The sequence below is a fragment of the Artemia sp. Qi Xiang Cuo genome, chromosome 1 (genome assembly GCF_049724085.1).
Source record: "Artemia sp. Qi Xiang Cuo chromosome 1, ASM4972408v1, whole genome shotgun sequence".
Taxonomy (NCBI): domain Eukaryota; kingdom Metazoa; phylum Arthropoda; class Branchiopoda; order Anostraca; family Artemiidae; genus Artemia; species Artemia sp. Qi Xiang Cuo.
This window is the reverse complement of record NC_142794.1, coordinates 38,156,312-38,174,594: the sequence shown is the minus strand read 5'-3', so window position 1 is coordinate 38,174,594 and position 18,283 is coordinate 38,156,312. Positions and strand designations below refer to the sequence as shown.

At 34.9% G+C, this 18,283-nt stretch overlaps 1 protein-coding gene across 2 annotated transcripts in view; it reads right to left on the bottom strand.

Moving 5' to 3' along the window:
- The window catches only part of LOC148956280 (diphthine methyltransferase), a 65,644-nt gene extending 49,012 nt beyond the window's left edge, over window positions 1-16,632 (bottom strand). Inside the window, exon 1 of one of the 2 annotated variants that reach the window (XM_089101949.1) lies at window positions 16,469-16,632. In XM_089101949.1, the coding sequence (XP_088958075.1) occupies window positions 16,469-16,490 (22 nt within the window). In that variant the 5' untranslated portion in view covers window positions 16,491-16,632. Of the gene's footprint in view, window positions 1-645; window positions 755-16,468 lie in introns of those variants that run through there. The other variant, XM_089101915.1, reaches the window with a different exon arrangement.
- Between the last annotated feature and the right edge of the window lie 1,651 nt (window positions 16,633-18,283).

The window sequence follows — 18,283 nt, the reverse complement described above, 5'->3', positions numbered from 1 at the left end:
ACTCACCCTGTATATCACACTGTATTTTCTGTTAATGCATTTGTCTTGTCTAATTGCCTGTGATACCACTGAGGGGTGGATACAAATCACTGACCACCCAGAGGGTGATCTTTCAATAAATAGTTTTATGAATACAAATATATAATATTTGTGGACTTTTATCTTGGCATTTGAAGCAAAAAAGTTAATATTTGTGCTTTATGTAATAAAACGAAGCAGGACTAATACAAGTGATATTTTTGAAATTAGAAGAAAATAAGGATTGTATTGATACGTCAAATAAAGTTGAAACACAAAAATTATAAATATAACAAAATAGAATAATCGGTCTTTCTGAAAAGATGTTCGTGCAGGTAACTCAATTAGCTAATAATTCAGTGATTATTCTTTAATAATTTTAGTAGTAACCCCCATGACACATAAATTTTTTTATATTCCTCTTTGGTGAGAAGCTGCTAAGTTTATATTCATACACAATTTTACTCAGAGCCAGATCTAAGGGGGAGGAGGGCAGGATGGGCCTAGCGCCCAGGCAGCACACCCATAGGGGGGCGGGACAAAACAAGCTAAAGAATAAAATTATAAAAGAAACATTTCTCGAAAACTGAACTAGCTCAACACTTGAAATTATCTAAATGGTAATACCTCAGTGTTTAGTCAAGTATAGTTACACGTTCTTAGCAGTTTCTGGCCTTTCCATCCTGTTTTTCTTTAAGGTTTTATTTGTGCATTGGATGACACAGTGTTGTAATGGCCATGGACAAGGCTTTGTAAGTTGTCTGCTGCCCAGCTGGGTAGGTGACCCAGATAGGTCCCCTTGTTAATAACTTAAGTTTTCAGGGGGCTAAAATTCATGAAAATATAGGGAGGCATAATTTTTTAACCCAAGACACAAAAAAGGTTTCAAAATCTAGACACAAAGCTGTTATCCCTAATGACAATACAAAAAACAAGCTTTTTTCCATATTCTGCTCTCTATTGGTGCTCCTCCGTGTTTGCTTGTGTTTCTCTATAATTTGCCTGATTTTAGGGTTTCAACAAACCATCCCTACATGGAATAGATTCCAGCACATGTGCCTAATGACACTAATCTTTGCTTTAATGTTTGATCAGTTGCAATAAAAAGTGGAAAGCTTTAAGCTAAAGAAGTTAACATTAATTGTCTGCAGGCAGCATTAGCCTAACCATTGCTTACCTACATTCTTGTTTAGTTTGCATTTAACACTCAAACAACTCAATGTCAGTAAAAGAGGCAAATAAAAGTTTTTTTTAACAGTTAAAATCCCACCTCAATTGGAATAATGGCTTGTGATGAAAGAATTATTAGGAAAAGAGAGGCAATAAGGAAGGTAAGAAGAGGCAGGTATGACTATTGACTCATCTAATCATCTTATACATGAATAAAGACAAAGCAGGATGTGTTCTCTGTAATTTACAAGCTTTCAATTTGTATCTGAGTTGGCTAACAAATTTATTTTTCAGGTTAACTGAAATTTGGTTGACCTCTACTAGTAATTCCTTATTGGAAATTTCTGGTTACAACTTTTTATTGAAGCCTAGGCTTTCTAGGTAGAGAGGGGGACTAGGAGCATATGTGAGTAAAAATTTGCAGTCCCAAACTAGGGATGATCTATGTGTTTATAGAGAAATTAATCTAAAAAAAACAAAGTTTTTCCAAGGGAAGTAAAGAGCAAAGTTGAAACTTAAAACGGACAAAAATTATTGCTTCACAACCTAATATATACATCAATCAAACTAGTACAAATAAACCAACTAATTATGGTTCCCTGTGTTTCTAGGATTATAGAAAACTACCACTTTACTGAAAACCTAAAAATCAAGTATTGAAAACAGGAATATTGATTTGGGAATGAAGAGTGAGTATGAAACCTGACAACAATTAACTAATCTATAAAGGTTTTCATAGTCTTACACCAGTTGTGACATCAGTAACTTTCCATATACAATTAAAATTATCTTAAAAACATAAGAGCAAAATGAAATATTTTTTTAATAACTGCAAAGTCATATAATATTCAATAGTGCTATAAGCTATAATATCAATAGTGATTAATAAACAATCTTCAAATGTAAGAAATATGCTTTAGTATTACTTGGAATGGAGATCAAATAAGACATAATATGAACTATGAAAATGCGGTTATTTGTCTCTATACCACAGTGAGTTTTAAGCTATGATACAAACTCTAAGACTAATCTATAGCCCTAATCTTAATGCTATAAAGTTGTCTTTGATTTGTGCGTTTCTACAAACTAATCTTGGAATGTCCTTTCTAAAACTGAAACGACAGCCAGACATTGAAATGAGCCATTGTGCAGAAGTGATACCATATTAAAAAAAAAAAAAAAAAAAAAAAAAAAAAACAAATAAAGCAACAATCCTAAAATGAGTTGTTATTTATGTTAAAAGGGATTGATCCTAAAAGGGATTGATAATATTTTTATTCCGTAAAAAGTGTACTTAATTGGTTGGCTTTTACTGTACTAAAACTCCTATATTATTTTGTGTTTTCAGTAAAGTGCTAGTTTTCTATAATCCTAGAAACACAGAGAAACATAATTAGTTGATTTATTTGCACTAGTTTGATTGATATATATATTAGATAGGCTGTGAAGCAATAATTTTCGTCCGTTTTAAGTTTTAACTTCGCTCTTTACTTCTTTTGGAAAAACTTTGTTTTTTTATTAATTTTTCCTCGTTTTTGATTCAAATTTAATGTAGAAACAGCGCTGTCATGATCTTTTTTATTTATACGGAACAATTTCTGTTCGTTTCAAGTTTTAATGTAGCTGTTTAAGGGCGCATTTAAAAGCTTATATTTATGCCTAATCACTTTTTATAAATTTGTTTTGATAGCACATTACTATAAAGCGCACTTTCCGTTTTTCCACCCATTTTTTTCCAATGAAAAAAGTGCCCTTTTCAATGAAATAACCAAAAAAAAGGTATTCTTCAAAACCTAGGCAGGAGCAAAAAATAAGGGGCATGGACTTCCCTTCCCCTCAATTACCGCCATTAGAACTAGCATATAGGCTTTATCGCAGAGTGAAGTTTGAAGGTTTGATTCAAAACTGTTGATTGTTCAATCTTAATTTTTGGTAGATTTTTAGTTGAAGTTTTTAGTTTTAGTTATTTGTTTTTGCACTAATCTACTTTTAAGATGAGTAGAAGATTTATGAACCCTAATAAGAGGGTCTGAAGGGGTAGTATATGTGAGGGTTTCTTATAAACCTCCAGTTAAGGGCTTTGGACCATAATTGTTGCAATGGTACCGTCTTATGCTTCCAAACTCTTCCACTTAAGAAGTGGCACTAAAAGTGCCGTTTTGAGTGCTATATGACACCTATGGGTGGTAAAATTGATAATGAGCACGTAGATATGAGTAATAGCATTAAAATGAGTCTTCCTGGGATAAGCTGAAAAATGAGTGCATCAAACTTGCGAAAAGAGTGGATTAACTAAAAAGTAATGATAAGAAGGGACAAACCATGATTTAAAAAAAAAAATACAAGGAGGAATCGAACGCACGATAATCTAATTTGAAGTCCAGCGCTGTACTAAGAGAACCACGCCTTTAATAACCTGACTTAATATATTGGTTTTTGTAGGACTTCAATTGCGTAGCTTGTTAAGGGGGCATGGAGGAGGAACCTGTGGAAGGTGTTCTTGCAAACCTCAAGTTAATGGTTTTGAATCATAATTATTAAAATTATGCCGTTTTATACTTTCAAGATTTTCCACTTAAGAAGTGGAACCAAAAGTGTTGTTTTCAGTGCTATATCTCACTTACGAATTGTCGAACTAATATAAGCACGTAGATATGAGCAAAATTTTTCAAATGAGCCTTTAAACATCACTCTAAGAAGTTCTGGTAGCCACTAACCCCAGCTTTTCCACTTGAGACGTGGCAAAAAAAGTGCCATTTTTAGTACCATTTGAAACTTACAGATAGTGGAATTTATAGGAAGAATGTAAATATGAGCAATATTTATTTTAAATGAGCTATCAAAAATCTAATTTTGATTCCAATGTTACAATTTTTAGTTTGATCTGACAACATTTTGTTCTGGTTGGCAGCTAGCTTTCAAATGAGCCATTAAACATAACTCTTATAAGTTTTCCTGGCCCAATAGCCTCAGCTTTTCCACTTAAGACATGGCACAAAAGTGCCGTTTTTAATGCTATTTGGAAATTGTAGAGGATGAATTTATTGAAAGAACATAGATATGAACAATAGATTTTACATGGGCTATAAAAAATCTGTCTACGATGTTCTGGTAGCCTACTAGTGACACCACTTGAGAAATGGCAGAAAGTGCAATTTTAGTGCCATGTGGCACTTGCATATGTGGCAACTCCGCCATGCATGTGGCATAGCGGAGTTTAGAAAAAGCACGTAGATATAAGAAATAACTTTTGAATGAGCTATTAAGCATCTCTCTACGATGTTCTGGTGACCCGCTAGGACTCGAGAAAAAAAAAGAAAAAAAAGGAAGACAGATCAGTGCTGCCAATACAAAAAAGCGATTTTCCTTGTTGTTCAAGAAGGGGGACAGTGATTTCCCTGTATAAGGTTTTCGACAATTCTGATTCCAATGTTACACTTTCCATTTTGATCTGACATCATTTTGGAGGGGTTTCAGACTTTTTTTTCGAAATCACCATAAATTTTTTTTCCAATAAACTTTTACTTTTAAGACAAACCGAAATAATAGTTAATAATAATAATAATAATAATTTATTTATAACCCACTGCACAAACAATGTGAAAAATAGTGGAGTAAAGAGAAAAAGGAAAGAAAAATAAACACACACAGCACTTAAAGTAAGATAAACAAATAAAAATAAAATTCAGTGAAACAAATGAATGAGACCACGGTGAGGGGACAGTTTTTCATAGGCATTTCCAGACAGTTTTATATGTCTATCACAAAGTTTTTCACTTATATCAGGTGCGTTATACTTTTTGATAATACGGCGATTATGAAATGACAACGGAAGATACAACAAAAATTTGCAATACCGATAATAGCATTTCCTTAATTTAGATAGATCATTCTTCCTAAGCAAAATGTAAATACCTGAAAGGTACAAAATAGCAGGGTCACAATGACAACAGAAGATACAACAAAAATTTGCAATACAAATAATAGCATTTCTTTAATTTAGATAGATCATTCTTCCTAAGCAAAATGTAAATACCTGAAAGGTAAAAAATAGCATGGTCACAGAAAAACAGAATACAGCAACACTAAAGCTTTGCAATTGTATTTTGACCAATTTGCAACAATCTTGGAATACCCACATCTAATCTTGGTACAGGCTTGGTACACAGCTGACTGACGAAAACAAAATATATTATTACACAGAGTATTACCAAGCCAACATAGGCAGTCAACTGAACATACAGAAGAATAATCAAACAGTTTGTGGTAATGAACTGTAAGTAAGAAGCAACCCGGATCAATAGTAACCAAAACTCTAAAAAACGGAATTTGGATACCTATAGATACATCAATAGAATCAGATTTTTATGATGATTTCAAATATATGAGTATCATTAAGTTTAATTTTACCCATCAAAAGTTACGTGCCTGAGAAAATTTGCCTTGTTTTCGAAAAAAGGGGGAAGCACCCCCAAAAAGTCATAGAACTTTAATGAAAATCACACCATCGGATTCAGAGTATCAGGAAACCCTACTGCGGAAGTTTTAAGCTCCTATCTGCAAAAATGTGGAATTTTGTATTTTTTTTGTCAGAAGAAAGATCATGGATGCGTTTTTATTTATTTATTTTTTTTCCAGGGGTGATCGTATTGATCCAGTTGTCCTAGAATATCGTAAGAGGGCTCATTTGAACGGAAATTAAAATCTCTAATGCGCTTTTTAAGTGACAAAAAAAATTGGAGGGCAACTTGGCCCCCTCCCATCCTCATCTTTTTCCCAAAGTCACCCAATCAAAATTTTGAGATAGCTATTTTGTTCAGCATAGTCGAAAATTTAATAAATTTGTCTTTCAGGATGACTTAATCCCCCACAGCTCCAGGGGGAAGGGCTGGAAGTTATGAACTTTGCCCATTGTTTACACATAGTATTGGTTAATGGGAAGTGTAAAGACGTTTTCAGGAGGGATTTTTTTTCTGATGAGGGGGGGAGGGGTGTCAGAGGCGGGGGTTATCGGGGAGGATCATTCTATGGAGGATGTTTTCTTGGGGGAAGGGACATTTCTATGAAGGGGGCGCCGGATTTCTCAGCATTTTTTTAAAACCAATCGGAAATTAAATAAAAAAAAACAAGTTTTTTCAACTGAAAGTAAGGAGTAACATTAAAACCTAAAACTAACAGAAATCATTACCTATATGGGGGGTTTACCCCCTAGTCAATACCTTGCCCTTTTCACTAAAGTTTTTTTTTTAGTACTTTCAAAAGAACTATCTATTCTAATTAACCAGCCTTTGTGTTTCAGGGGTTTGTGATTCAAACAAAATTCGAACTTAGCATAAAGAGCAAGGTTTCGACTAGGAGGCAAACTCCCTAATATACGTAATAAAACATACGAATATAGAAGTTCGTTACGAAAGTTAATTCGTAAGTTACGTCACAACAAAATTTCGAGAAAGCCATTTAGCCAATGTAAAATTAATATACAAATTTCGTTTTAATTATTCATGTATGGTGAGCCAAAATCAAAGCTTATGAACTTTGCCCATTGTTTACATATAGTATTGGTTAATGGGAAGTATAAAGACGTTTCAGGAGGGATTTTTTTCTGATTGGGGGGGGGGTGTCGGAGGAGGGGGTTATCAGGGAGGATCATTCCATGAAGGATGTTTCCTTGGGGGAAGGGACATTTCTATGAAGGGGGCGCCGGATTTCCCAGAATTTTTTAAAAACCGATCAGAAATTAAATAAAAAAAAACTAGTTTTTTCAACTGAAAGTAAGGAATAAAATTAAAACTTAAAACGGACAGAAATCATTACGTATATGAGGGGGGGTGCCCCCTAGTCAATACCTTGCTCTTTTCACTAAAGTTTTTTTTTTAGTACTTTCAAAAGAACTATCTATTCTAATTAACCAGCCTTTGTGTTTCAGGGGTTTGTGATTCAAACAAAATTCGAACTTAGCATAAAGAGCAAGGTTTCGACTAGGGGGCAAACTCCCTAATATACGTAATAAAACATACGAATATAGAAGTCCGTTACGTAAGTTACGTCAGAACAAAATTTCGAGAAAGCCATTTAGCCAATGTAAAATTAATATGCAAATTTCGTTTTAATTATTCATGTATGGTGAGCCAAAATCAAAGCTGCATTAATTCAAAAACGTTCAGGAATTAAATAAAAAAAACAAGTTTTTCTTAACTAAAAGTAAGGAGCGACATTAAAACTTAAAACGAACAGAAATTATTCCGTATATGAAAAGGGCTGTCCCCTTCTCAATACCTTGCTCTTTATGCTAAAGTTCGAATCGGTCACACAACTTTTTTTCTTAAAACTATAAAAAACTTTAGCGTAAAGAGTGAGTAATTGAGGAGGGGACAGCCCCTTTTATATACAAAATAATATCTGTTCGTTTTAAGTTTCAATGTCACTCCTTACTTTCAGTTAAAAAAAGCTTGTTTTTTTATTTAATTACAATTCAAAGAAGAATTTGTAGTATTACCATTGAACCAAAGATACTCACACTTTTCAACGTTTAAATTAGGTCCAATATCTAAAAAATCTTTTCTCACATTATCCACCATTTTAGACAAAGAAAGTTTGCTGCTACTAATAAGTAGGATGTCATCCACGTAAGCAATATATGATACATCAGAAAAACCAAGAAAGCAAGTACAAGCCATCTTAGAGAGCACTCTAGCAATACAAAACTTAAAAAACATAAGGGGGTAACATGCCTCCTTGGCCTACTCTGCATTGAACACAAACATTCTCTTGGACATTAACCCTGTTACCATTTGTTAATCAGTGTCAGATGACAGTTTTTTTCACTATGCAGTTTTTTTCAAATTGCATTTTTTAACTTTTAGTTACTATGGGCAGTGGTTTGCTCTTTACTAGGTTGCAGCTACCACTGCAACCATGATACCAAACAATCAAGAAGTTTGCTGAATGTATGATCTGAACAAACCGATTTCATAGCCACAAGGATAAATGATGGGCAACAGAATGCATTGGACTTGTATAATTTAGGCTATATAATTGCATATTAGGGGGGTGGGAGTAAGATTAGTTTGAATTAAGTTTTTAACCCCTTTCTGAGATTTATTTTACCCTCCCCCCCTTAATGTGCAAATATTTAGCCGAAATTATAGTTTGGTATAATACATAAATACCAGTATTTTTTCTTTCAAGAGGGCATAGACTAATGCTACCAATTCTCTGTGTTTTTTTTAAGTTAATTGCTGATGGTTGAATTTATGAAGGACATAGAAATGGGCGTAATTTGATATGGGTCAGGGGGGGAACTGCCTCCTTCAGACCCAAGTTTGCCCCACAGACTTCATTTTGCACCCAGCTGAAATTTAGTTTCTGCAAAAAAAAATCTTGTCAAAATTAAAAATAAACCTTCATAATTCTAGCATCCAGAGAAACAGGTCAGTTTTCTTTAGTATACCTTTGGCTCTTGGTAATATATGGCTCATTTTTCCATTTTCACTTGATTTGGGAAAATTGGATCCAACTTTGCACCCCCCCCCCCATAGGATTTTGACGAAATTACGCCACTGGTCATAGATATGAGCGAAATCTTTAATATGAGCTATTAAAAATCTGTCTAGATACATGCAATACCAATTTGCCAAATAACAATATGCTCACGCCAATACATATGATATAAATACACCCAATACCAATACAGTGTGCAACCCTTTCTCCAGGGACTATGGAGGGTTATATCCTCACCAAAACCAAAGATATTTGACCTTTGAACTATGTTGAACAAAATGGCTATCTCAAAATTGTGATTGGATGACTTTGGGGGGAGGGGACCTTCCAGGAGGGGAGGGCTATTTGCCCTCTAATCTTTTTGGTCACTTAAGAAGGACACTAGCAAATTTAATTTCTATTCAAATGAGCTATTATACATCTCTCTATGATGTTCTGGTCAGCCCCTAGCCCTGCTAGAAAAAAAAAACAGGAGACACATCAGTGTTACAACAAGGACAAGGTCATTTTTCTTTGCTGTTCAAGGAGGGGGACTGTAATTTCTCGGTACAAGGTTTTTGACCATGATGATTCCAATAGTACACTTTTCATTTTGATCTGACGCCATTTTTGAGGGGTTTCAGGCTTTTTTTCAAAATCATCATACATTTCTTCTTGCAATTCCTCAATCAATTTTCAGATGGCAATTTGTTTCCACTAGGCACTTTTTTCCTAAACATGATTTTTGACTTTTTGACTCTGACCATGATAAAAAGTTTATAGTAAATTCTCCCAACAGACTAACAAGACTTACTAAGGGGGCTGGGAGGGGGAGTATACAGGAAGGGTCCCTTGTAAATCTCCAGGTAAGGATTTTGGACCATAATTTTTACAATGGTACCATTTTATACTTTGAAGCTTTTCAACTTAAGAAATGGCAAAAAGGTGCTGTTTTTGTGCTATTTGGAACTTATGAATAGCAAAACTGATTAAAAGCACGTAGATATGAGCAATAGTTTTCAAATCAGCCATTAAAAACCTCTCTAAGAAGTTCTGGCAGCCCACTGGCCCCTAGCTTTTCCATTTGAGACATCGCATCAATAGCGCCATTTGCCATTTGGCACTTGCAGGTGGTGGAATTTATAAATACAACACAGATATGAGAAATAGCTTTAATGTGATCTATTAAACATCTGTCTAAGATGTTTTTGCAGCCTGCTAGCCCCCCCCCCCCGAGAAATGGCACAGAATGTGCCATTTTTCTGCCATATGGTACTTGCAGATGCTGGAATTTATAAAAAGCACATAGATGTGAGAAACAGCTTTTGAATGTACCATTAAGCATCTCTCTATGATTTTCTGGTAAACCTATAGCCCTGAAAAAAAAAAAAAAAAACAGAAAAAAAGGGATTTGTATGGGTATCAGTGCTACCCATACAAAAAGTGATTTTTCTTATTTTTTAAGGTTGGGGACTGTAATTTCCTTGAACAAGGTTTTCAACTATGCTGATTTCAATGGTACACTTTTCATTTTGATCTGATGTCATTTTTGAGGGGTTTCAGGCTCTTTTTCGAAATGATAATACATTTCTTTTCCCAATAAACTTTCAATGTTAATATGAGCCAAAATGATAGTTACCATTCCTGAATCAGTGTTGGATGTCAATTTTTTTCACTAGGCAAGTTTTTTAACTTTTGTTTACTATGGACCATGGTTTGCTCTTTACTAGGTTGCAGCTGCCACTGCAACCATGATGATTTTTGAAAGTTTACTACTACTACTACTAACAACTCACCTCAGCACCAAGCCAACTGAGGCCAACACAGCTACGCACTCTCCTCCTCCACCCCAATCTATTCAAAGCCTCCCTTTTTACACCCACCCACAAAGTTCCCATTTCATTTAAATCTTTCTTTATGATGTCCTCCCACCCCAGACAGGGAGGATCTGCTTTCTGTTCAGCCCTATATGGTTGGTCAAAAAGAACAATCTTTGGCAATCTGTCATCCTTCATATACACAATTTGCCCTAGCCACCTCAACCTTTCTTTCTTTATAGCCCTAGATAGCAGTACTGAACCACATTTTTTGTATAGCCTATTGTTTGAAATACAGTCAGTCAGCCAGGTACCCAGAACAATCCTTAAGCAATTTCTCTGGAAAACATCAAGCAAATCTTCATCCACTTTTTGGAGTGTCTATGCTTCAAAGCCATATTTGACCACTGTCATCACTGTAGCTTCTAATTTTCTAATCTTGGTTTGCAGACTTATCTTCCTATTCTTCCAAACTTTTTTTAACTGTGAAAAAACACCCTGAGCCCTGGCTATCCTGCTTTTAACATATTAACGGCTCCCACCATCTTTAATAATAATTAATTTTAAAAAACAAGTTTTTTAAACTGAAAGTAAGGAGCAACATCAAAACTTAAAACAAACAGAAATTATTCCGTATATGAAAGGGGCTGTCCCCTCCTTAATGCCTCGCTCTTTACGCTAAAGTTTTTTATTGTTTTAAAAAATAAAGTTGTGAGACAGAGTCAAACTTTAGCATAAAGAGCAAGGCGTTGAGGAGGGGACATTCCCCTCCATTTTATTTGGTCAATTAAAAAGGGTACTAGAACTTTTAATTTCCATTCCAATGAGCCCTCCCACAATATTCTAGGACCACTGGGTCAATACAATCACCCCTGAAAAAAAAAAAAAAAAAACTAAACACACATCCCTGATCTTTCTTCTGGCAAACAATGGAAAATTCCACATTTTTGTAGATAGGATCTTGAAACCTCTACAATAGGGTTCTCTGATACGCTGAATATGATGGTGTGATTTTCATTAAGGTTCTACAACTTTTAGGGGGTCTTTCCCCTTTTTTTTAAAAATCAGCCAAATTTTCTCAGGTGTGTAACTTTTGATGGGTAAGATTAAACTTGATGAAACTTATATATTTGAAATCAGACTTAAAATCTGATTCTTTTGATGTATCTATTGGTATCAAAATTTCATTTTTTAGAGTTTTGGTTACCATTGAGCTGGGTTGCTCCTTACTTACAGTTTGTTACCACAAACTGTTTGATACTACCAAGGCAAGTGAAGCTACCCACCTGATCAATCTTTTCATTACCCAATGTCACCTTTTCATCTTCACTTATTCCTAGCCTTAGTGACTTAGTCTTCCTAACATTAATTTTCAAACCAATTCTAGCACCCTGAACTTGCAAAACCTCTAAAACTTCATTCATTTTGCTCACACTTTCATCTAGGATGCTTAAATCATCAGCATAATCGAAGTCCAGGAGAATTTTTCCTCCCCAGTTGATTCTGTAGTCTCCCATTGCCTTTCCTGTGCTCCTTAAAACAAAGTCCATCAAAATAATCCATATAAAGGGGGATAAACTCATGATTTAATACAAAACCAGCTGCTAACCTCATCTCCAACCTTAACTACAGCAGTGTTGTTCTTGTACATAGCACTAATCACTTTAATGTATTTGTCTGGTATACCATACAAGGATAAAACCTTTGCTAAAGCTCTTCTATCAACAGAATCAAACACTTGCTCATAATCTATAAAACTAAGGACCAAAGGTGTTTGACAACTCAGGCACTTCTCAATTATTAACCTAAGAATGAAAATTTGGTCGATGCATCCCCTAACTTTTCTAAAACCACACTGTTCTTCTCTTAAAACTTTGTCTACAGCATCTCTCAGTCTAAAAAGTATCACATTACTAAGTAATTTACTAGCTACAGAGACCAGACTAATGCCTTGATAATTACCACACTCATTTTTATCACCTTTTGTATCAAGTGGCTTAATTAAGGTTTTCCTAAAATTGTTAGGTACTTCCCCTTTTTCAAAAATCATATTCATAATCTTCAGTAACTTATTTCTAACCTCCGAGCCGCTATATTGAAGAAACTTTTTTACCACACTCAGAGCTTGGAGTCTTTTTATGTTTTAAATCCTTCAGTACTGTCACAAATTCTTCCTCACAGCGAAAATCATCTCTCGCATCCAAGGTATCACAAACTTTTTCATTTTCCTCTATATCTTTTCCTGCAACTCTATCTTGGTTAAGCAAATTCTCAAAATATTCAGTCCATCTCTCTTTAGTTTTTTCCTTATTGCTAATTGCAGCCCAATTCTTATCTTTAACTGGGCCAAGTCTGGATTGACTACTCCCTCTCAATTTTTTAACATGCCAGTACAATATTTTACTATTATGCTGTCTATCTGCATCTTCCAGATCCTTGGCAATTTTATCCATGGCCTCCACTTCACACATCCTTAGTTCACATTTTAATGCTTTCTCCACTTTCTTTACATTCCTTTGGTTTTCATATGATCTATCACTCGGATAATTCTTGTACAAGTCCTTTTTCCTTTCTATTAAACATAAAGCTTTTTCACTAATATTCTTAGCTGCAGTTCTAGGTTTCTTCCCTAATACACCTCAGCAACTTCACAAATTATTCCAACCATCTTCCACATTATCAAATTTTAAACTCTCAAATTTAGTATTCAACTGTTCCTGGAAAGTTTCTCTCAAATTCTCATCCTGGAGTCTTTAAATTAACCCTTGACACTACAAGATGGTGATCTTTACTTTTAACATCAATAACAGCACTCCTATATACCCTAGTATCTTGTATTGATCCTGTCAGTCTTTGGTTTACTATAATATAATCAATAAGGTTTGCTGTCTTACCATCACGTGAAAACCATGTTAACTTATGAGTCATTTTATGACCAAACACTATATTGGTTATAACTAGATTGTTATACCTACAAAATTGCAAAAGTCTATAACCATTACTGTTTTCTTTTCCTACACCAAATTTACCTAGGCTAGGATACCATCTATCTCTATTTCTACCGACTTGGGCGTTAAAATCTCCCAGTAATAGCATCATATTTCTACCTAGGACCCTGTCTATTTGCTCCTGTAACTGTAAGTAAAATTCATCTGAGTCACTAGTATCTCTGTCAGTCAGTTCTACAGGGGTGCATACTACTATAACTGCTACCCTGAACTTTTTAGTCATAAAATGAGCAAGTAGTATTCTATTATTAATACCTTCCCAGCCTAAACAAGACTAAGCAGCTTCCTTATTCATCATGAGCCCTACTCCTCATTGAATTATTAAATGGAAATTCTAGTATATTGGTGGTAAACATTTAGAGAATTCCACAAGTGTTTGCTGTCCCTGCTAGATCAACTACCAATTAGTACAAACCCTCATTTTGTTGCTGGAGATTTTAGTGTTGATTTAATGATTTTCAATAATTTACAAGCTTCTTAAGATATAGATGTTTTATGAATCTTGTTGTGCCATTTATAGTGAGGCTCAACCAGACTCTTAAAGTTGTACACTGAACTTCAGATCAAAAGTTTAAGACAAATTGTGAGTTGGTAAAATTGGCAGCATAAAATACTACTAGGCTTATATTTTTACTAGTAGAAACATAAGCCCTTGCCATTTTAATAACAACTGGGGCTAGTTGCATCTTGAGCCCTTAAAGGGACCCCAAAGGTATTTCATTTTTGTAACCACACAAAGAAGTTATCAACACTAGCCTAGTTAAGTTATTGAAAAGTGTAAAAATATATCACTAGTTTCAAAATAAGTTGTTCAACAGTAATATATTCAAAAAATACTTATTTATAACAATTCAAACCTGATTTATTAGGCAAATCAAATATAAATCATGCTGCTTAAACAGCTTTCCCTGCTGTTTAAAGTTTTTTGAATGCCATTGACAAAAATAGCACTTAATTTTGCAATTTGAAACTTTTCTGTTGAAAATTTAGGGCATATATTTGCACATTAGGGATATGGCAGTGGGTAAATTTTATGGTAAATTTGCAGTTGGCCATATAATTTATCTAGGATGAAAGTGAAAACATCATTTGATGCTTTTTTATGCTCTTTCATAATTCAGATAAAATATCTTTGGGGCCCATTTAAGGGCTTAAGATGCAATTAGCCCTATAAGTGATTCTTGAATTATGAAAGAGCATACAAAAAAGCATCAAATGATATTTTCACTTTTATCCTAGCTAAGTTATTGCCCCACCTAGATGCTTAGCCACTATTTTTAAAGTTTACCCTACTCCTTTAGGTACTTATAGGCTAATTTTTTGATTTAAATTAATTATTTGATCATTAAAAGTTGCTCTCTGAATGATTCTTGAACAAAAAGAAGTAAAAAAAAAAATGATGTTTTCCTTTAGGCCTAGTTATTGAGTTAGAAAAACCAAAATCCTTATTGACCTAATACAGGATACCACCAGATGGCTAATTTGACAGTGTATATAGTCTATATACAAATCTTTGAATTAGCCAACTGACCAATCAGTATTTTAAGCCTAGGCTAGGAGTCCAGCTGGACATTAGGGAACACATTAAGAAAACAATTCTTTCTCCATAATATGCAAAATAATACTAGTTAACACATTTTGCAGGGGGAGAGGCTTTATAATCACTTCTTTCCTTTGTTTTTCTAAGAAATTCATGAATTTCTTAGAACCTATATATTCACAGACTATATACCCCCACCCCCCTAATGTGCAAATATATGCCTAGAATTGCATCCTCAATCTAAATAGGGAGTATACCCAATGGATATTATCTAAAAAATTCTATTCTATAGAATGTAAAAATAATATCCAACCATACTTAGTTATTGCCAAAATTATCCAACTAGTTAGCTATCTGAAAAATCCTTTTAAGCAAATAAGAAATTATCCAACTAGGAAAATAATTAATATTTAAAAGAAAAATAGTTTTATCTTGCTAGCCAAATACAATAGAGCATAAGAGCCAACTTAGTATCTCTAATTAGGTGGATAATACTTTAACTTAATGCTTGTGATATATATCTAACTAGACAGATAAGTTAATTCTTCATACAAATTAGTGATAATATCCAACTAGTCAGACAATTTTTTCTCTTAGACATAGCATGAACATCTAACTTAGTAGATAATACTTTATCCTAGCCCTTCTGATATTAATCAAACTAGGTAGGCTAGTTAAGTCACTTCCTGCCTAGTTAAATATATATCAGAAGATCTAAGATTCAGCATTATCCACTTAGTTAGATATTCTTGCTGTGCCTAAGAGAAACAATTTATCTGGCTAGTTGGATATTATCCCAAAACTGTATAATGAAATTTACTTATCCTCCTAGTTGGATATATCAGAAGTGTTAAGACTTGGTATTATCCACCTTGTTACATGTTCATGCTGTGCCTAAGAGAAATGAATTATTTGGCTAGTTGGATATTAACCCTAAACTGCTTAGAGAATCTTCTTATCTGCCTAGTTGGATATATATATCAGAAACACTAAGCTACATTATTATCCAACTAGGTTGATATTCTTGCTGTGCCTAACAGAAACAATTTATCTGGCTAATTGGATATTAACCCAAAACTGCTTAGAGAATCTTCTTATCCGCCTATTTGGATGTCTATCAAAAACATAAAGCTATGTTATTATCCAACTAGGTAGATATTCTGTATATTGCATAGACAGTCAAATATTCAGCTAGGTAGTTAAAGGTGTAAGAGTCTTAAAAATGTTATTATCTGTCTAGCATGATATTTTATCTTGATACTAAGTGTAGTTGGATATTATTTTTACATTCTATAGAATGTAATTTTTTTAAGAATATCCATTGGGCACCTTCCCATCTAAATATAACATCCATTTGCATCACAAATGAGTTTTAATCCCATATTAGCCATGTGGGGATGTCCACCTAATACCATTGAAAAATGTAGGCTACTAACTTTCATCAGTGTTCTGTGACATGTCTGTATTCAAAAGGCTTCAAAACAACAAGATAAATCGCTTTATTTTTTTATTCTTGTTGTTCTTTCAATGGTTAAAGTCCAGTACGTGTTCTTCAAGATTTTTTCGTTTTGGCAGTAAAGAGCTGGGCACGCGCAGCTGATTTCAGGAACTAAAGGGCTAGGCCAGTGTTGCCACGTGACCGCTCCGCGGCGCCGGCCTCGTCAAAAAGCGGCATTTCCGTGGTATCCTTGAACCAAAATACGGTAAAAACCGCGGCATGCCCGAAATTCTCGGAAAAGCTGTGTTTTGTATTTTTGAGAGAGAATGGGTAAAAAGTCTCGCTTTAATATGAATGTTGATTCAGTGTAAAGTAAAGTGTGGTGAAGATCTGCCATAAATTTGAGAAATCACGTGCTGTCTATCCTTCTTTTCAGCGGTCAAAGGTAAGTACGGTAAGCTCAGTCCGTGAACAAACATTTGTCGTTAATCGTTTTCGTCAAGCACGCAACAGAGGTAAAAGTGCAGAGGTACCACAGCAGGGAAAGTCCACGGTGGGAAAACCGTATAAATGTAAAGTCAATAGTGAAGAAATTAAAAGCGATTTTCCCTTGGGCCTTCAAGCCCATCCAATAGAGTAATTGATGGGTAACTAGATTCTGGTATCTTAACCTTTTTCGATAAATGTTTAATGAAAATCAATATCAAAAGCTTCAAGAAGGAACATTCAGATAAATAATACAAGACAAACAGACAAGATTAATCGGACTGTTCACGTGTGTCACAAACAATATCTTTGGCCAGACAATACACAATGCTTTGGTTCAAAACGTTACAGTCACGAGAAGAGGCACTATCCTTCACTTTGAGTACACGCTTGACTAGTCCAGGTTATAGCTCCAGCACTGACTTGCCCGAGTCAAGCCCTCCTTTAGAATTGTGCTTAAGGCCACACTTGGTTTTCAGTGTTGCCGAAAGAGTCACTGCACTCAGTCGGTTTCGCTTATCAGTATTCACTTCCTTGAGCAAACTTGAGCTCGGCAATAACGTTTGAGAATGGGAGTAAGAAAAAGCACTGAACCATTTTCCTGACATTTGGGAACATCCAACTACCATTTGGTGACTTCGTTTGCAAGATGTGGTGCCAGTAAACAACAATGTCCAAGTCATCTACGTCAGGAAGATCGACAGTACTAGGTAGAGCTACACTCGGTATAGACCAACATTCCTGCTCTAGCTTGGTTTTATTCTGAAGCACAGAATCGTAGTAGTCAAAGAACTGACGAAGACTGGGAATTTTCAGTTCATTACTAGAGCTTGGGGTAAGCAAGTGTACCAGCTCGTAGATCTTTTCAGAGAATGGAAAATGGTCAAGAATTTGTCGAACAGCTTCGACGAAGAGATCCCTCGCGGAGCGACAAATTCGGAGACTTTCCGCTACAAAACGGCCTGGTAACTACTCTCGTTTCGAGCCCCACAAGGAAATCGTACTCTTTGAAGCCGATATAGACATTTTTGTCGGGAAGATAGTTCACTTCGTCATACGGATTGATGTCAAAAGGGTTGACTGTTCTAACATATGAAGGCTTCCTAAAGTTCATGGCTAATGTCCGAAGAATTTTTTCCAACTGGGTTTTCATAAGGTGAATTGGGGTTTTTCAGACTGGAAGATGGTGTTGAACTCATTCAGCTCTCCTAGCAAGTACTCGACAAAAAACATCATAACCCTCGAGTATGGGTTGTCTAGTGTCATTCTTACATGATCATTAGCATGTGAGGGATCATCAAGTAGAGTAAGATAGAGTAGGGTAAGA